The following is a 22,355-nucleotide window of genomic DNA, read 5'->3' as shown; positions in this document are numbered from 1 at the left end:
CAATATGCAAAAAAACATGGGGTTTCCTCGTCTTCAAGTGCAATTTTAACACACAGCGAATACATGTACTAACTTCAAGGCAGCTGAATCTAAACACATCATTTTCGGGACGTAAATGTTCTATATTAAGACACGGTGACTCCGAATACACATTTACTGAAATAGGTACTCCGCCATGGTAAATGCACTTCCCCATCTAGATACTGACATTTCACTCTATTACTTGTGATTTTCTTCCTAGGTTTCAAAATTTAGGCCCTTAGCATCACTGACGAGTCCTGAAAAGCCTGAGAGGTGCCATGTTCGGTCTCCCAAAACGCTTGTGTAGTGCGATGTTCGGGTTCCCGAGACGTTTGTGTGGCGCGAGATTCGGGTTCCCGAGACGCTTGTGTGGTGCGAGATTCGAGATCCCGAGACACTTCTGTGGTGCCATGTTCAGGTTCCCGAGACGCTTGTATAATGCCATGTTCCGGTTTTCGAGACGCTTATGTGATGCCATGTTCGAGTTCCAGAGACGTTTGTGTGATGACCGTTCCGGGTTCCCGAGACAATTATATGGTGCGATGTTCCTCTGGTTTAAGATAATACCCTCAAAAGGGCTGATTTATGAAATACGGCTAGTTAGCAAGATGGTATGTTGTGTATCATTATCGGGTTTGGTTACATAGTTTAGGTTTCTAAGATTGCTGAAAGAGTTGAGGTACTCTTGACGACGCAAAACACTGACATTCGTCGGCAAGACATCGCCAGCCACAAGAACAGTAAAGGAACCGGCAAACCTGTAACCAACCAACCACGTGCCCTTGTCGCATATACCTCAATAACGTAAAAATAGTTTTACAGTTAATCCTTATGATTTACTTTTAAAAGATACCAAAAAATCTTACGTTCAATTTCCAATGTTTATTCCCTTCAAAACAAGTCACCTGTTACTGACTATGTTAGAGGTATGTCAGAGTGGTGAACCATCTAGTCACTTTTTACTGACTCAGCTAGAGATATATCACAGTGGTGAAAAATCTGGTCACTTGTTTCTGACTCAGCTAGAGATATATCACAGTGGTGAAAAATCTGGTCACTTGTTTCTGACTCAGCTAGAGGTATATCACAGTGATGAAAAATCTGGTCACTTGTTTCTGACTCAGCTAGAGGTATGTCACAGTGGTGAACCATCAAGTCACTTGTTACTGACTCAGCTAGAGGTATGTCACAGTGGTGAACCATCTAGTCACTTTTTACTGACTCAGCTAGAGATATATCACAGTGGTGAAAAATCTGGTCACTTGTTTCTGACTCAGCTAGAGGTATATCACAGTGGTGAAAAATCTGGTCACTTGTTTCTGACTCAGCTAGAGGTATGTCACAGTGGTGAACCATCAAGCCACTTGTTACTGACTCAGCTAGAGGTATGTCACAGTGGTGAACCATCTAGTCACTTGTTACTGACTCAGCTAGAGGTATGTCACAGTGGTGAACCATCTAGTCACTTTTTACTGACTCAGCTAGAGGTATGTCACAGTGGTGAACCATCTAGTCACTTGATTAACTCAGCTAGAGATATGCCACAGTGGTGAACCATCTAGGCACTTGTTACTGACTCAGCTAGGTATGTCACAGTGGTGAACCACATAGTCACTTGTTACTGACTCAGCTAGGTATGTCACAGTGGTGAACCATCTAGTCACTTGTTACTGACACAGCTAGGTATGTCACAACTGATCTAGGTAGAATATTTTAACAATTGGTATACCAAAAAGTCACTTGTTACGGTAGTGGCAAGCTGATTATATTTTTTTCACTTTTCTACAGATGTGACATCTCAACGTATCATATATGAGGGATATGATTTGTCTACATAAATAGATATTACCATTTATTCTGAACAATGAGACGTTTCAACAATAACGTTATCTCTGTTATTCTGTCTAGAAATGGATATACTTGTCAATCTGCACATTTGAAAACAAAACTTTTCAACCATGAACACCAGACAAGAGGTATATAGTATCTATACAACCAGCCTTTATCAGCAGAGAACCTTGTCCGCTTGTTTACACCCAAGATATGCTCTCATTGTTCTGAACACTTATTGGGCCAATTCATATTGGTTATATAGTGTCCTTATTTTACATATCATACGCAAATCATTTCAATGAAGTTAACAGCGCATGACCATGGACACGCATTTACCACGAGAGAGTGCGAAGCCGATGTCACAGTTATTCATCCAGTTATGAATCAGAGCAAAACCTTCGTTTGATCTTGCTTTATACATTTCGACTTTAAAATCTATCTTTTTTTTAAACATTTCATTTCAGAGGCGATATGACTAACTCGTCTCGGAAGGTTTGCTAAAGTAGACACTTTTTTAGTAGGGGCATATTAGTAAAATTTTAATTTTTGGGATAATGGCATTTATAGACACTACACATTGTGAACTTTAAATACATATAGTTATATATATCTTTGAAGACTGCAATGTTCACAAAAAAAAATAAAAATAAATAAAATAAAATAAATAAAATAATGACAAACAACAATCCTTAATCACAATGACGTCATAAAATCTTTCAACTACATGTGACATTGTTTGATTGTTATGGTATTTGGTCCATGTGTCAGTATGCCACCTGATACAAGGATATCAGAAATACAACCAAAGTACATAGTCCAACAAGGTTTGTAATGATGATAGGAAGGTCATCAGATGATAATTAAAATTAGCACAGTAATGATATGCATGATTATCGTATTTGATACACTTTGTCAAACATTAAGGATACTAGGCCCGACCACTGTGGACCAGTCTTCATGAGAGAGTTTCCAAACATTAAGGATGATAGGCCCGACCACACTGGACCAATCTTTATGTGAGAGGGTCCAAACATTCAGGATACTAGGCCCGAACACACTGGACCAGTCTTCATGAGAGAGGTTCAAACATTCAGGATACTAGGCCCGACTACTCTGGGCCAGTTTTCACGAGAGAGAGTCCAAATATTAGTATACTTCATGAGAGAGAGAGATGGTTCAAACATTAAGGCCCGACTACTAGTTTTCACCCAAATATTAGGTATAACACACCACCGGACCAGTCTTCATGAGAGAGGTTCAAACATTCAGGATACTAGGCCCGACTACTCTGGACCAGTTTTCACGAGAGAGAGTCCAAATATTAGGTATACTAGGCTCAATAACACCGGACCAGTCTTCATGAGAGATGGTTCAAACATTAAGGATATTGGTCCGGTCTGCGCAGTAAAGTATCCAGTCATTAAGGGTAAGTGGCCCGAACATACTGGCCCGGTGTCGATGAGGAAGCGTCCTGTCAGTAAGGCTTCTTGTCCTCACCATACTGGCCCAGTGTCGGTGAGAAAGCGTCCTGTCAGTAAAGCTATTTATCCTCACTATACTGGCCCGGTGTCGGTGAGAAAGTGCCCATAAAGCTAGTCAGTCCTCTCTCAGCTTGTACCTAGTCATTAAAATGTATTTGACTAGACCATACTAGTCTGATTTCGGTTAGAGAGCGTTCATTCATTAAATCCACGGTCAGGTCTCCATGAGAGAATGTGCCGTGATTAAGGCTACTTGCCCCAAACATGCTGCCCTGGTCTCAGCGTGAGTGCGTGCAGTCATTTCAACCGTAATATAAGTACAGAATCAGCTGCACAAGTGGCATGCATTCTTTCTGAGATATGAAGCCGGATGTGTTTGATGCTCGTTATCAGGTGGTCCCGTTGTTGCTCCACCTGTTAATTTTTGGGAACATGACGCTACATGGATTGACTTGGAGGGGCACTTACCCTTCCGGAACACCTGGTATTTTTCTAATTGTATTGCGATGACTTTTTTGGGAAATCTTTTTTTGTTTGTTCATATTTTGTAATGTTTTTTTCGAAATTTGTGTTTGAATCATTATTCTGTTAACATGCCGGTCTTTTCACGTTTTTGTTCTTAAACTGACAACTAATCATACCATACCATATAAAATTGTTTTGCATTAAAATAGCATTTGATGGTTCACACGCAGACAACATAAATAACGTTATATCTAATATTCCATTTCTAAATAGTATTATACTTCCTTCTGAAAAAGGTGTTTACATGTCCAGCGTAATTCAACTTTCTTTGGCCTTTAACCAAAGAGAGTGTCGAGAGATGAGAGTAGATGAAGACTATTTGAAGGTTTAATGGTCTCAGTCATGTTGTTGTGAAATATTTTATTCCTGAGAATGATATGAAGTTCGATTCAATTCAACACAATTTAAAGTAGATTTTTTTCTTCCATAATACACCAATTATTTGCGTAACAGTTAGTAGATTTCGTTATTTCACATGACTCTTCCTTTGTGAACATGACATTATTTCAATTGATCCAGCTTCTGTGATACATAACATGTGCTTATTGTAGGAGAGGCGTCACAGTCATGATGACGATATAGATTACACCTACGACAATGCTTACAGAGGATATCAGTACTCCGACTACAACACTCCGGACAACCATGGTTATGAAAACACTCTGAAAGAATCTGCCATAAGATCGTGGAATCCTTTGAACTATCTCGACTTTTATAACCATGACAACTTCCACAACACGCGCGGAACCTGGAGATCAAGGTCGGATGAAAATATCAAGGACTCTAGCAGTGGGTCGTTCCGGAGACTCCTCATCGGTGTTGTTATGGCGATTGTCTGCATACTCATCATTATCGGAGTGACTATCGGGTTGCTGGTTTCCTCAAGTGATTCATGTGGGTATTCATTAATATACAGAAGTTATGAAAATAATATTCACTCGTAAGGAATGTGGTTATTAAAGCTAATGAATTGACACATCTATTGATAACTCATGTTTATTTCGTCTTTTTATTTTGTTTTTGTTTACTTTTGTGTTATCTGTCTATTCATTTTTGTTTGTTTATAAAGTTTTTTGGTTTGTGTTTTTTCTCTCACATAATTATTCCCCAACAAATGCATGGAATTCATCCTAAGTGGCTAAACACAACTTCCGGACCTATCACTTTACCCTCTTTTTAGAGGCTTATGAATGACTGAGGTTATTATTTACCAGTGACAATTGACGACAGAAAAGGGAAATAGTTAATTTATTGCAAGATTTAAGGCCAAGACTTTCTTAACTTTCTTATTTGAAACTTTACAAGCGTTCCACAGCTTCATCTATAAGGGACATTTTTTTCTTATAAAATTCATACACTTATGAAGGACAATACCATGTGGGAAAACTTTGAGTTATTATGTTATATAGGGACAAGATCAATATCATCGTTGCTATTTTGAGTAAAATGTAATCCTCGCAATATTGACCTAATTCCTCGAGAGATTTTGATTAAATTTCACTCACTCCATTGCAATTTTTCCAATTCTTCTCTATATCGCAGTGACGAAGAAGAATTTTCTGCACAGCGCATGCGCACACAGTTTAAGGGCTGTCCTAATCACCGTTAAGTAGTAATATGTACGCTGTAACCAAACCGGCTCATTTACTAAATAACTGTGTTCCTCTAATAAATTGATTTACTGTTTACACATTACATCTTCTTGCACAAACGTTTGGACGGATTCCTATCACATATCTTTTTAGTGCTGGGATTTTGACAACATTGTGTTACTTTATTCCCTCTTTTTACAGCTTCAGCAATGCCTAACACTGACCAACCTGGTACGTATCAATGAAAGTAAATGTTTTTTACGTTAAACTTTAATATCTATTGCCATAATGGTTGACGCATTATACTTGTGATAAGTTTTATGGACGTAATAACATTTTTTCATAAAGTAATATGTATGGAAAATAATTCTTTGAGCAATATGATGATAGTATTTAGTTTAAGCGTCGAAATACGAAATCGGTATTTCTTTTTACAATTTCTACTAAACTACCCTTTCAGAATTTCCCACTGAGAATGTTATCGTTTTAGTATTGACCAATAAAATGACACTTTTCAGCGTTAACGAATAAGAGGCCATGATACCTTTTTAGTATTAACCAATGAGAGTGGTACATTTGAGTATTGATCAGTGAGATTGGTACATTTGAGTATTGACCAATGAGAGTGGTACATTTGAGTATTGACCAGTATGAGGGGTACATTTGAGTATTGACCAGTGAGAGTGGTACATTTGAGTATTGACCAATGAGAGTGGTACATTTGAGTATTGACCAGTGAGAGTGGTACATTTGAGTATTGACCAGTGAGAGTGGTACATTTGAGTATTGACAAGTGAGAGGGGTACATTTGAGTATTGACCAGTGAGAGTGGTACATTTGAGTATTGACCAATGAGAGTGGTACATTTGAGTATTGACCAGTGAGAGTGGTACATTTGAGTATTGACCAGTGAGAGTGGTACATTTGAGTATTGACCAGTGAGAATGGTGCATTTTAGTATTGACCAGTGAGAGTGGTACATTTGAGTATTGATCAATGAGATTGTACGTGTTTTAGTGATGACCAATATGAGTTGTACTTATTTAAGTATCAATGGATGCGAGCCGTGCTATCTTTAGTATCGGCCATATTTAAGCATTGACCTGTGAGAATGTTGCTTTCTATCTACAACACACCATCCCCTGATTTTCAGACACGTTTGAAATCGATATTTCATTCCTAATTCGCACACAAGAACATTGATATTCTCGAGTTTACCTAAATTTCATCTAACAATTTTCTCATTGAAAATGTGTATGTTAACTTGCTGCATGCTTAATGAATCACACTTTGAGGAGATTTAAAGTTTCGAATAATGCTTGTATGATGTAGCTAGTTTGAGATGTAGAGTTAAGCAAAGCAATATCTCTTTATGTTGGTAGAGAATAGCAAAGAAGACAATAGACTTTTGAAATTGTCAATTACTTGTTCCATTATACGTTTTATAGCGGAATACATCGGGGAATTAAGTTTACAAAGACCCTGGGATCCAGACTATTTGAACACCAACAGTCCAAAATACCAAGAGTTTCGTCAAAATTTCATCAACATGGTGAGAATATGTCATAGATATGAATCCTTTACAAAATACCAAGTAAATTAAGAAAAGGAATCGGCAGACTTTAAAAAAAAAAATAGAAAAGAAGAGAGGAAAATGGAAAAAATAGATATCTCTTATTTATAACATAAAAACGTAATAAACAAAATAAAAATGTAAATGTTGAAAGTGATAAACAGGATACTGAACGGCAAATATACATGTACCTATCTTTATCAATAGAAATGACTGTAATTTTTCTTTATTTTTTGTGTTTTTACTTCAGAACATCTATAATGCTTTGATCGTAGTTAATCCGGAAAACCTGTTGTTTGTTAAAGCGGTCACACGCATGAATGCTATTTAAAACTCTACTGTAGGTAACAATACTTACATTGACAGATGGATGCTGGTTTCGGCAGAGGTAATTTGAACGATAATTACGCTGGCACAACACTGACAGGACTGAGGTAGGTACTGGCGAGCAGTAGCATTCGATTAGAGTACAAATGGCAGATCAGTGAATAACACATTTTAATACAATATAGTAGAGTCAAATAATGAATTAAATTACATCATACAGCTGTTTCTTCCTACTTGGACTCGTCGAAAAACATCGAAGAAGAGAACAGAGATAAATGTCAAAATTTTGATAAGAAGATGCACTAAGGTCCATAATTTAATAAATATCACGATTTTTCGTGTATTTGATAAAACTGTATTTTGTAAACCACTGCTCGAATAGATTAAAGCGTTGCATGAAGGTTATGGCAAACCTTGATGTAAAATTGTAACATCTAAAATGTCGAAACCAACGTAGTCTATACCTGTATACTTCTTAGTAACACAGTCTATACCTGTATACTTCCTAGTAACGAAGTCTTTACCTGTATACTTCCTAGTAACAAAGTATATGCCTGCATACTTTCTAGTAACAAAGTCCAGACCTGTATATTTCCTAGTAACAAAGTCCACACGTGTTTAATTCCTTGTAACAAAGTCCAGACCTGCATACTTCCTAGTAACAAAGTCTTTACCTGTAAACTTCCTAGTAACGAAGTCTTTACCTGTATACTTCCTAGTAACAAAGTATATGCCTGTATACTTCCTAGTAACAAAGTCCATACCTGTAAACTTCCTAGTAACAAAGTCCATACCTGTATACTTCCTAGTAACAAAGTATATGCCTGTATACTTCCTAGTAACAAAGTCCAGACCTGTAAATTTCCTAGTAACGAAGTCTTTACCTGTAAACTTCCTAGTAACGAAGTCTTTACCTGTATACGTCCTAGTTACAAATTATATGCCTGTATACTTCCTAGTAACAAATCCTATGCCTGTATACTTCTTAGTAACAAAGTCTATGTCTGTATACTTCCTAGTAACAAATCCTATGCCTGTATACTTCTTAGTAACAAAGTCTATGTCTGTATACTTCCTAGTAACAAAGTATATGCCTGTATACATCCTAGTAATAAAGTCCAGACCTGTATACTTCCAAGTAACAAAGTATAACCTGTATACTTCCTAGTAACAAAGTCCAGATCTGTATACTTCCTAGTAACAAAGTCCAGATCTGTATACTTCCAAGTAACAAAGTGTTTACCTGTGTACTTCCTAGTAACAAATACTATGCCTGTATACTTCCTAGTAACAAAGTCTATGCATGTATACTTCCTAGGTACAAAGTCTTTACCTGTATACTTCCTAGTAACAAATGCTATGTCTGTATACTTCCTAGTAACAAAGCCTATGCCTGTATATTTCCTAGTAACAAAGTCCAGACCTGTATACTTCCAAGTAACAAAGTCTTTACCTGTGTACTTCCTAGTAACAAAGTCTTTACCTGTATACTTCCTAGTAACAAATGCTATGTCTGTATACTTCCTAGTAACAAAGCCTATGCCTGTATATTTCCTAGTAACAAAGTCCAGACCTGTATACTTCCAAGTAACAAAGTCTTTACCTGTGTACTTCCTAGTAACAAAGTCTTTACCTGTATACTTCCTAGGTATAAAGTATAACCTGTGTACTTCCTAGTAACAAAGTATATGTCTGTATATTTCCTAGTTACAATGTCCATACCTGTATACTTCCTAGTAACGAAGTCTATGCCTGTATACTTCCTAGTTACAAAGCCCATACCTGTATACTTCATAGTAACGAAGTATATGCCTGTATACTTCCTAGTTACAAAGTATATGCCTGTATACTTCCTAGTTACAAAGTATATGCCTCTATACTTCCTAGCAACAAAGTCTATGCCTGTATTCATCCTAGTAACAAAGTCCAGACCTGTATACTTCCTAGCAACAAAGTCCAGACCTATATACTTCCTAGTAACAAAGTCCAGACCTGTATACTGTCTAGTAACATAGTCTATACCTCTTTACGTCCTAGTAACAAAGTATATGCCTGTATACTGTCTAGTAACATAGTCTATACCTCTTTACGTCCTAGTAACAAAGTATATGCCTGTATACTTCCTAGTCACAAAGTATATGCCTGTATACTTCCTAGTCACAAAGTATATGCCTGTATATTTCATAGTAACAAATACTATGTCTGTATACATCCTAGTAACAAAATATATACCTCTATACTTCCTAGCAACAAAGTCTATGCCTGTATTCTTCCTAGTAACAAAGTCCAGACCTGTATACTTCCTAGTAACAAAGTCCAGACCTGAATACTTCCTAGTAACTAAATCCATATCTGTATACGTCGTGGTGACGTAGTCTATATCCTTCCTAGTAGCTAAATCCATATCTGTATACGTCCTAGTGATTTGGTCTATATCCTTCCTATTAACTAAATCCATACATGTATAGGTCCTAGTGATTTGGTCTATATCCTTCCTAGTAACTAAATCCTCACCTGTATACGTCCTTGTGATTTGGTCTATATCCTTCGTAGTAACTAAATCTATACCTGTATATTTCAAGTTCTACCCAAATCAGACTCAATGAAACTACTAAATGTGATCTGTTTCACTTACCGATGAATTTGAACAGATTAACATTGACAGTGCGTATGAATACAAATATTAGGTAAGGGGAGAAAACTCCCAAACTTCTACTAAACTGGCAATATACCACAAGTATGAAATTTAGAATTATCAAAATAAAAATTTAAAAAACTATTGAAAACTATTAATACAATTTTTTTAAAAAAAATATGCATTCAACATTTAATAAATGTAACTTTACGTTTCAAAAGATTTGAAGCGACTGAAGCCTGATATTTCTTGTTCTCCGCTTCGATGTCTGTAAAAAAAAATGGCCGACAACGCTTCATTTGCGAACCGGCTCACCACATCTAGACGTTATTCCTCCGCGGGGAAAATGCATACTGTCTTTGTTTCACAGTATGATTTAGATCTCATTTAAGTTGTCGAAAAATGTATTAAATTTTGTTCTTATTTAAAGTTTCCACGCTGAAATAGATTTCAACCTGTCACAATGATATGTCTTCAAAGGACGGACTATTTGCTTGTATGACGTAAAACGATACGATGACAAGAAATGAAAATGAAAGTAGAAGATAAATTGCGTCAGTTGCCATGCTATAGAAAAAAGAAGCGTGAATTGAAATATAAGTATTGAATCTTGCTTATGTCAATTTCATGGGATGATGAATTAAGTTGGTCTTCAGACGAATTCAACAAGAACTGCGAAGTTTGTCTCAAGACCAACTCAATTCATCATCCCATGAAATCGACATAAGCAAGATTCAATCCTTAAATACATCCTAGTGACTTTGTCTATATCCTTCCTAGTAACTAAATCCATACCTGTATACGTCCTAGTGACTTGGTCTATATCCTTCCTAGTAACTAAATCCATACCTGTATACGTCCTAGTGACTTGGTCTATATCCTTCCTAGTAACTAAATCCATACCTGTATACGTCCTAGTGACTTGGTCTATATCCTTTCTAGTAACTAAATCTGTACATGTATACATTCTAGTGAGGTAGGCTATATCCTTCCTAGTAACTAAATCCATACATGTATACGTCCTAGTGACCTGGTCTATATCCTTCCTAGTAACTAAATCTATACCTGTATACGTCCTAGTGACTTGGTCTGTATCTTTCTTTGTAACTAAATTCATACCTGTATACGTCCTAGTGACTTGGTCTATATCCTTCCTAGTAACTAAATCCATACCTTTATACGTCCTGGTGACGTAGTCTATATCCTTCCTAGTAACTTAATCCATACCTTTATACGTCCTAGTTACGTAGTCTATATCCTTCCTAGTAACTAAATCCATACCTGTATACGTCGTCGTGACTTGGTCTATGTCCTTCCTTGTAACTAAATCCATACCTGTATACGTCCTAGTGACTTGGTCTATATCTTTCTAGTAACTAAATCCATACCTGTATACGTCCTAGTGACTTGGTCTATATCCTTCCTAGTAACTAAATCCATACCTGTATACGTCCTAGTGACTTGGTCTTTATCCTTCCTTGTAACTAAATCCATACCTGTATACGTCCTAGTGACGTTGTCTATATCCTTCCTAGTAACTTAATCCATATCTGTATACGTCCTAGTGACTTGGTCTATATCCTTCCTAGTAACTAAATCCATACCTGTATACGTCCTAGTGACTTGGTCTATATCCTTCCTAGTAACTAAATCCATACCTGTATACGTCCTAGTGACTTGGTCTATATCCTTCCTAGTAACTAAATCCATACCTGTATACGTCCTAGAGACTTGGTCTATATCCTTCCTAGTAACTAAATCCATACCTGTATACGTCCTAGTGACTTGGTCTATATCCTTCCTAGTAATGTAACTTTATCTGTATACACTTCCACGCAATGTAGTGTACGTCTGAATCTTTTTGGGGTTTTCATTGGAAGTGATTACGACGATATACTGAGTGTTATTTGTTCTAATATCTTTGCAATGAATTTTGGTTCAGTGAAAAAGAATGGATTCAGTTCGTAATCTTTTTTCTACATTGCATGAAAGCAAACACTGATACTTATCTGAAGTTTCACTACAAATCACCTGTCATACACTTTCTTTTTGAAAGTTAATCTTTTTTTGTACGGTCTGATCAAGAAACATCATATCAGTGGATCTGATAATCAGGACTCAACAAATATGTGTTTAACCTTCTCCTCGTTCGATGACGAAGGCAAGACAGTATACAAATGTTAGCAACATTATATATTGATGTTTTAGTGTCCGTTGTTGGCTAGTATCATTGTGTATTGCTCCGAAATACTTCCAGTCAGTGCATCCGACTAAATACAAAGGAATTTGCGTTTCAGTGAAGGGAGTGTGGTTTGCAGTTTTATCGTTTCATTCACCTCCATCACAGTTGGTCAAGCCATCGTGAGTCCTCAGCAGATCGGTGATATTTTGTTATCAGGACTGTCATCTGTGTCCAGCGAGGCGGGACCTACCGATAGTACACGGCTGCTCATAGAGGACTTAATCACCTCGACACTGCAGGGCACCGTACAAGGTAGACTTAATTCAAATAATAATTCTAGTGTTTTTTACCAATAACTAGGGAACAGTTATTACAACACGTTAAAATGCGTAAAAAATATCTATATTTTTTCTTTGATACTCTGGAGTCATTTCGCCAAAAGTTGTTACCTTGGAAACCATAAAATTTGTTTCCAGATTTTGGCACAGGTTTTGAAAACATATATATTTTATTTTTATGGAATTTGAAAAATTCCTAATATCACTGTTTTTGTCTTTTTTATTTTTTACATTGTTTTATTCTATTTTGTTTCTTGTTCTCTTTATTTGTATTATAATATTCAGTCGTTTTTCATCGCCCATTTTGTCTTTTTTTCCCATATTTTTACTTTTTTCATACCCTCGTCATCATTATCATTTACGGGAGGGACATTTAGTATTAACCATATCTTTCCGTCCAATAATCTCACATCCCTTTCTGTGAAAAATGAACAAAAAAATACCAACATGTCAACATAATCATAATCAAAACTAAAATGTTTTGATCTAGGGCAAAATATGAACAATAGAAAAAATACATTATTATTATTATTTATGATAAGTACAAAAGAACAAAATCCAGTGGTCCGGAAGGATAAGCGCCTTCTAAACTGCTGACAGCTAGTGCTAACACATCAAACAGTCGCGGGAACATTCATGTCTTAGACATTTTCTAGTGTAGAAACTTTCTATTTCTTTGTGTGATATAAAACTGGACGTGTTTGACGCCAGTACGTTTGCCTGTTGTTTTCGTTGTTGTATACCTTGTTCACATTTGAGAACGTGGTTATATGGCGGATGCCGTCGACGAGATAGAAAACGTTTGCTCTTCCGGAACACCTGGTCTTATTCATCTCGTACTTTTTAAGGAGTCTCCGGGAAAATCTTAATTTTGTTCATATTTAGCCCTAGGTTGATTCAATATGAGTTTGGATTATGTTGACATGTTGGTATTTTCTTGTTTTTCAATATTCCACGCTAAATACTGAACAGTATGCTTACTTTCTTTGTTCTTCACTATTTTTTGACAAGGACGGATGAAACAACGGTGTCAACCAATTAACAGAATTAGGTCAAATTTCTGATTTACTAGCGGGTTATCAATATTGAATCCAAATTACATCGAAATGTTTCAATGTGAAGTTTAATAAATGCGTAAGAATTTTCAAACTTACAGCAAATATTTTGAAAAGCTGGGTTTAGCTCACAGTTGTGTTAGAATGATGATTTTATTGTTTTTTCTTTACAGCCGTAACAGCTGTTAGAACAACAACAACGACTACGACTAACACCCCAGCAAATACAACCGAAACTACTACAACTCCAACAACTACAGCTACCCCAACGACAACTACAACTCCAACAACTACAACTACCCCAACGACAACTACAACTCCAACAACTACAACTGCCCCAACGACAACTACAACTTCAACAATTACAACTACCCCAACGACAACTACAACTCCAACAACTACAACTACCCCAACGACAACTACAACTCCAACAACTACAACTACCCCAGAAGCTACGACAACTACCAGTACAACAACTTCTACCCCGGAAGCTACGACAACTACAACTCCAACAAGTACTACCAATGAACCTACGACAGCAACTGCGATAACTACTACCCCGGAAGCTACGACAACTACAACTCCAACAAGTACTACCAATGAACCTACGACAGCAACTGCGATAACTACTACCCCAGAACCTACGACAACTACAACTCCAACAACTACTGCCCCAGAACCTACGACAACTATAACTCCAACAACTACTGCCCCAGAACCTACGACAACTACAACTCCAACAACTACTACCCCAGAAGCTACGACAACTACAACTCCAACAACTACTACCCCAGATATTACGACAACTTCCACTCCAACAACTACTACCCCGGAAGCTACGACAACTACCAGTACAACAACTATTACCCAGGAACCTACGACAACTACCAGTACAACAACTACTACCCGAGAACCTACGACAACTACAACTACAACAACTACTACCCAGGAACCTACGACAATTACAACTCCAACAACTACTACCCCAGAACCTACGACAACTACCAGTACAACAACTACTGCCCCAGAACCTACGACAACTACAACTCCAACAACTACTGCCCCAGAACCTACGACAACTACAACTCCAACAACTACTACCCCAGATATTACGACAACTTCCACTCCAACAACTACTACCCCGGAAGCTACGACAACTACCAGTACAACAACTATTACCCAGGAACCTACGACAACTACCAGTACAACAACTACTACCCGAGAACCTACGACAACTACAACTACAACTACAACAACTGCTACCCCAGAACCTGCTACAACTACAACTCCAACAACTACAACTACCCCAGAAGCTACGACAACTACAACTCCAACAAGTACTACCAATGAACCTACGACAGCAACTGCGATAACTACTACCCCGGAAGCTACGACAACTACAACTCCAACAAGTACTACCAATGAACCTACGACAGCAACTGCGATAACTACTACCCGAGAACCTACAACAACTACAACTCCAACAACTACTGCCCCAGAACCTACGATAACTACAACTCCAACAACTACAACCCCAGAACCTACGATAACTACAACTCCAACAACTACAACCCCAGAACCTACGATAACTACAACTCCAACAACTACTACCAATGAACTTACGACAGCAACTGCGATAACTACTACCCCAGATATTACGACAACTTCCACTCCAACAACTACTACCCCGGAAGCTACGACAACTACCAGTACAACAACTACTACCCAAGAACCTACGACAACTGCATTTTCAACAACTACTACCCCAGAACCTACGATAACTACAACTCCAACAACTACTACCAATGAACTAACGACAGCAACTGCGATAACTACTACCCCGGAAGCTACGACAACTACCAGTACAACAACTACTACCCAGGAACCTACGACAACTGCATTTTCAACAACTACTGCCCCAGAGACTACGACAACTACAACTCCAACAACTACTGCCCCAGAACCTACGACAACTACAACTCCAACAACTACTACCAATGAACTAACGACAGCAACTGCGATAACTACTACCCCGGAAGCTACGACAACTACCAGTACAACAACTACTACCCAGGAACCTACGACAACTGCATTTTCAACAACTACTACCCCAGAACCTACGACAACTACAACTCCATCAACTACTACCCCAGAACCTACGATAACTACAACTCCAACAACTACTACCCAAGAACCAACGACAACTACAACTCCAACAACTACTGCCCCAGAACCTACGACAACTACAACTCCATCAACTACTACCCCAGAACCTACGATAACTACAACTCCAACAACTACTACCCAAGAACCTACGACAACTACAACTCCAACAACTACTGCCCCAGAACCTACGACAACTACAACTCCATCAACTACTACCCCAGAACCTACGACAACTACAACTCCAACAACTACTACCCAAGAACCAACGACAACTACAACTCCAACAACTACTACCCCAGAACCTACGATAACTACAACTCCAACAACTACTACCAATGAACTTACGACAGCAACTGCGATAACTACTACCCCAGATATTACGACAACTACCACTACAACAACTACTACCCCAGAGACTACGACAACTTCCACTCCAACAACTACTGCCCTGGAAGCTACGACAACTACCAGTACAACAACTACTACCCCAGAACCTACGACAACTACAACTCCAACAACTACTGCCCCAGAACCTACGACAACTACAACTACAACAACTACTGCCCCAGAACCTACGACAACTATAACTACAACAACTACTACCCAAGAACCTACAACAACTACAACTCCAACAACTACTACCCCAGAACCTACGACAACTACAACTACAACAACTACTACCCAGGAATCTACGACAACTTCCACTCCAACAACTACTGCCCCAGACCTTATGGCAACTACCACTACAACAACTACTACCCCGGAATCTACGACAACTACAACTTCAACAACTACTGCCCCAGAACCTACGACAACTACAACTACAACAACTACTGCCCCAGAACCTACGACAACTATAACTACAACAACTACTACCCAAGAACCTACAACAACTACAACTACAACAACTACTACCCCAGAACCTACGACAGCTTCCACTCCAACAACTACTGCCCCAGAACCTACGACAACTACAACTACAACAACTACTACCCCAGATATTACGACAACTACCACTCCAACAACTACTGCCCCAGACCTTACGGCAACTACCACTACAACAACTACTACCCCGGAATCTACGACAACTACCAGTGCAACAACTACTACCCAGGAACCTACGACAACTGCATTTTCAACAACTACTACCCCAGAACCTACAACAACTACTGCCCCAGAACCTACGACAACTACAACTCCAACAACTACTGCCCCAGAACCTACGACAACTACAACTCCAACAACTACTACCAATGAATTTACGACAGCAATTGCGATAACTACTACCCCAGATATTACGACAACTACCACTCCAACAACTACTAACCCAGAAGCTACGACAACTACAACTACAACAACTACTACCCCAGAAGCTACGACAACTACCAGTACAACAACTACTACCCAGGAACCTACGAAAACTACAACTACAACAACTACTACCCAGGAACCTACGACAACTACAACTCCAACAACTACTACCAATGAATTTACGACAGCAACTCCAACAACTACTACCCCAGAACCAACGACAACTACAACTCCAACAACTACTACCCCAGAACCTACGACAACTACCACTACAACAACTACTACTCCAGAACCTACGACAACTACAACTCCAACAACTACTACCCAAGAACCTACGACAACTACAACTCCAACAACTACTACCCCGGAAGCTACGACAATTACAACTCCAACAACTACTACCCCAGAGCCTACAATAACTACAACTCCAACAACTACTACCCCAGAAGCTACGACAACTACAACTACAACAACTACTACTCCAGAACCTACGACAACTACAACTCCAACAACTACTGCCCCAGAACCTACGACAACTACAGCTAGAACATCTACTACCCCGGAAGCTACGACAACTACCAATACAACAACTACTACCCAGGGACCTGCGACAGCTACAACTCCAACAACTACTGCCCCAGAACCTACGACAACTACCAGTACAACAACTTCTACTCCAGAACTTACGACAACTACAACTCCAACAACTACTACCCCAGAAACTACGACAACTACAACTACAACAACTTCTTCCGCCGAAACCTCTACGCTGACAGGTAAGTATTTAAGTATCTGATTGCTCCAATTAACTAAATGGTTATTGCAAGTAAAATTATTTTTCATGTGGGATGGGGCTCAGATAGTTTTTATTAATTTGCTCATAGAAGATGCACGTTTGAAATAATTCACATACACAAGAACTTGATACTGTATAGTCAAAGAATGAATTCAACCGTACCATACAGTTAACTCGTCCACCGTGGTCAAAAGAAACGTCATAAACCAGACGAGAAGGTGCATTAAACTTGCAAAATTCAATAAATTTCATGATTTTTCACATTTAATGAAGGAAATAAAATGAAATGAATTTAGTTTTTCAGAAAGATTAAGCGATTGTACAAAAACAATGTTTCTTCATCAAGAGAAGTGAGTCAATGTATTTGTTTTGTTATTTCGAAAATGTATAATAACATACAACAACATATATTGTAAAGATGTTGTTTTTTTTTTCAAAGATATTCCAACAGTGACGGTTCTTGTCCGGAATATAACAGCAATTGCTGGTGACAATGTGACGCTAGCCTGTAACGTGACCGGAACGCCTATTGTGACTGATGTGTTCTGGCAGAGAATAGTCAGTGGGGGCGAGATCGAGACACTGGTGGTCGATGGTGTCCGTTACACGGGCGTGACCCCAGGTGACCCTTCTCTAAGAATAATCAGCGTAGCGATATCAGACAGTGCTGTATATATCTGTAAAGCCAACAACAGTGTTGGAACTGGAAGTAGCAACCTCATCACTCTTGAGATAGAAGGCGAGTAACTACCACTAAAAAGCGAGATTTTTAGTTATTTGATTAATAGTAAATACAATTATTTGACTTTTTTATATTTATATAAAAAGGTCCTTGTTATATCATACGACTCCATATCTCCTGTGATAAAATGCGAATGGATACCCACAAACAGAAGACGCGGGTTATTTAAGATAAAGCAATTGAGGTTGTGGTGATGAGAATGCCTGTTTTGAAGCATATGATATAGTTTAAAAAGTGAAGCAAAGGGATCTTAAGGAATAACTCATTTAATAATTTTTCAGAGAAGGCGTAGGGTTCAGGGGTTGGGGGAGTGGGGGAGGAGGGTTGTGTGTTACAAAAACACATTGAAGGTTGCAGTGAGTTGCAGGGGGTGGGTGGGGGGGGGCAGTGTCAATGTTAAGATTCTGTTGAGACCATGCTATTTTCTTTATTGTTTCTAAGCTTAACGCTTAAAATTATAGCTTCTTTTTAAAGGTGTTCCCATCGCTACAATTCCTAATACATTTGTATCTGGGGATCTCGGATTCAATGTGACTTTGACGTGTAACGTCACTGGAAACCCCCCGCCTGTTGATGTATACTGGCAGATGAAAGTCAACGAGACAGAACTTAGAACGATATTGGTTGATGAATCCGACTACAGTGGAGTGACCCTGAATGATGCTTCTCTCATCATTATCAAAGCTAGTTTTGACGACAGCGCCGTTTACATCTGTAATGCAAACAATAGTTTAGGGACCGGAAGTAGTTTACCGATAACTCTTAACGTCTCAGCTGTTGCTGGTAAGTAATTTTGGAATGTTTTTACACACGTTCATTACCAGAAAACTACAAATCCAGTATTTATAAACATTTTCAAACCTTCTAAAAATTGGGTATCGATGGTTAAATTACCCATTTCTATAAGGTTTCATACTGTGTATAACTACTGGACTTAAAGTGCTTATAAAGTGACGTCATACATTACTCAAAATCCGGAACCCCTGTGAGAAAATACTTCTGCATCATTATAATTGTTTGCTAAATAATTCCTTTACGTCAATGTCAAAAATGACAAAAAGTGAAAAGTTAGAATATTTATTTTTTACAATCCCATAATTTTCTCCGTTGAAGCAAGTGAATTTTCAATTGATAATATAAAATAACCTTTCTATTGATGATGTAACATTTCCAGGGAAACATAACTTTCGTAGTTTTGACCAACCAGAGCGGTTCATTTCTAATATCTACATTGAAATTCGCCGTATTTCTCCAACAAATTGGTATTCATATGGGAAATAACTGTCCCACTGTTGGCTGACTTTTGTTTTATACGAGGCTAATTTCATCAAAACTTATCATAATAGCTCACAAAAACTCTTTAAATAACGAAATTCATTGATAACGTTTATGGTATATACCCACCTAGGTGTCGGCGATGAAGTAGAAAAAAGACTATTGTACTTCTTCAGGCGTTTCCATGAAAATCTTTCTTTTGTTCATATATTTTCCCTAGGTTTATCAAATTCGAGTTTGGATAATGGTGATGTTCATATGATGGTATTTCCTTGTTTTTATAGTGAACTACAATGCAAGCCTGTCATTAAATGAAACATTTAATCCCGAGTTACTCAACACAAGCAGTCAAACGTTTAGAGATAAGGCAGAAGAGTTTTCTAATGCGGTAAGTAGAAAAATTTAAAAACAAGGTGTGGTGTACAGTAAATTCTCAACCCAAGGAGGAGATTCACATCTGTCTAACCCGAGACTTGGCTTTTCTTGGGCTTATACAGTCATGAATTTCTTCTTCAGGTAGGGAGTTCCCTGTCCTAACTGAAGGCTTAGCTTCGCCTCAGGTTAGACAGTAGTGAATTTCCGCTTCAGGTAGAGAGTTCCCTGTCCTAACTGAAGGCTTAGCTTCGCCTCAGGTTAGACAGTAGTGAATTTCCGCTTCAGGTAGAGAGTTCCCTGTCCTAACTGAAGGCTTAGCTTCGCCTCAGGTTAGACAGTAGTGAATTTCTTCTTCAGGTAGGGAGTTCCCTGTCCTAACTGAAGGCTTAGCTTCGCCTCAGGTTTGACAATAGTGTATTTCCGCTTCAGGTAGAGAGTTCCCTGTCCTAACTGAAGGCTTAGCTTCGCCTCAGGTTAGACAGTCGAGAATTTCTTCTTCAGGTAGGGAGTTCCCTGTCCTTACTGAAGGCTTAGCTTCGCCTCAGGTTTGACAATAGTGAATTTCCGCTTCAGGTAGAGAGTTCCCTGTCCTAACTGAAGGCTTAGCTTCGCCTCAGGTTAGACAGTCGAGAATTTCTTCTTCAGGTAGGGAGTTCCCTGTCCTAACTGAAGGCTTAGCTTCGCCTCAGGTTTGACAATAGTGTATTTCCGCTTCAGGTAGAGAGTTCCCTGTCCTAACTGAAGGCTTAGCTTCGCCTCAGGTTAGACAGTAGTGAATTTCTTCTTCAGGTAGGGAGTTCCCTGTCCTAACTGAAGGCTTAGCTTCGCCTCAGGTTAGACAGTAGATAATTTCTTCTTCAGGTAGAGAGAGTTCCCTGTCCTAACTGAAGGTTTAGCTTCGCCTCAGGTTAGACAGTCGAGAATTTCTTCTTCAGGTAGGGAGTTCCCTGTCCTAACTGAAGGCTTAGCTTCGCCTCAGGTTTGACAATAGTGTATTTCCGCTTCTCGTAGAGAGTTCCCTGTCCTAACTGAAGGCTTAGCTTCGAGGTTAGACAGTAGTGAATTTCTTCTTCAGGTAGGGAGTTCCCTGTCCTAACTGAAGGCTTAGCTTCGCCTCAGGTTAGACAGTAGATAATTTCTTCTTCAGGTAGGGAGTTCCCTGTCCTAACCTGAGGTTTGGCTTCGTCTCACGTTAGACAGTAGATAATTTCTTCTTCAGGTAGAGAGAGTTCCCTGTCCTAACCGGAGGCTTGGCTTCGCCTCAGGTTAGAAAAGCGTGAAACTCCGCGAGTAAAAAGTTCTCTATCCAAACCTGAAGCTTGACATCGCCTCGGATTAGACAGTCGTGATTCTCCTCCTCGGGTAGATATTTATCTGTCCCATCCTCACCCTTTATCTCCAACATGCTAGAAATATATGAATAACGGGATAAAATTAATACATTCTGACAAATATAGAAACAGGCAAATAGCGACCGTTGTTTTTATCTTGACCGATTTCTAATTTACATTTACGTTGTTAAAAGTCAATAGTGATGATAAATCATTGTCATGTCATTGTTTTAAACATATTTGAATACACAATGATGTTACGGACAAAATGCTCTTCATACTGCCTTGGTATGTACGCATTTTCGAAAGATTTTATTTTTGACGATAGTGACTTACACAAGTTAAAGATGCTTGAAAGGAAATAAAATGACAAGCTTTGACCCACTTTCAAGGTTTTTTTTTTTTTTTTTGTACAAAAGTGATATATTGGTTGTTGGTAACCTTGAGGAATATTATTTACCGGTTGTCGTCAAAAAAGCAGAAAACGTTTATCCTTCTCGAACGCCTGGTTCTATCTTCTTTGAACCTTTTTTTGGGGGTCTTCGTGGTAATTTGTGTTCGCGTTAGTTTTATCTTGGTTTCATCAATTGTGAGTTTGAAGATTCTATGGACATCATTTTGTTGTCTTTGTTTTGTATGAGGTCAAATGTTGATATAACATTTGAACATTAGCACACTTTCAAGGTCAGATGACTCAAACATGTGAATGCATAAGGCAGAACTGCCCAGTCCGTTGAAAACCGAAGAAAAAAGGAAATACTGACATGTCAACAGAATCAAATTCTGTGAAACTAGGG

At 38.5% G+C, this 22,355-nt stretch overlaps 1 protein-coding gene across 1 annotated transcript in view; it reads left to right on the top strand.

Annotated features, from left to right (window-relative positions):
• Positions 1–497: 497 nt before the first annotated feature.
• The window catches only part of LOC132555256 (mucin-17-like), a 60,575-nt gene continuing 38,717 nt past the window's right edge, over positions 498–22,355 (top strand). Inside the window, exons 1-8 of the mRNA XM_060219605.1 lie at positions 498–632; positions 4,412–4,754; positions 5,654–5,683; positions 14,012–16,198; positions 16,649–17,815; positions 18,275–18,574; positions 19,052–19,360; positions 20,137–20,240. Coding sequence (XP_060075588.1) covers positions 498–632; positions 4,412–4,754; positions 5,654–5,683; positions 14,012–16,198; positions 16,649–17,815; positions 18,275–18,574; positions 19,052–19,360; positions 20,137–20,240 — 4,575 coding nt within the window. The remainder of the gene's footprint in view (positions 633–4,411; positions 4,755–5,653; positions 5,684–14,011; positions 16,199–16,648; positions 17,816–18,274; positions 18,575–19,051; positions 19,361–20,136; positions 20,241–22,355) is intronic.

This window comes from Ylistrum balloti, unplaced genomic scaffold (genome assembly GCF_031769215.1).
Source record: "Ylistrum balloti isolate Yb309-2 unplaced genomic scaffold, AGI_CSIRO_Ybal_v1 Utg370466, whole genome shotgun sequence".
NCBI lineage: Eukaryota > Metazoa > Mollusca > Bivalvia > Pectinida > Pectinidae > Ylistrum > Ylistrum balloti.
This window is presented reverse-complemented; position numbering and strand designations above follow the sequence as displayed.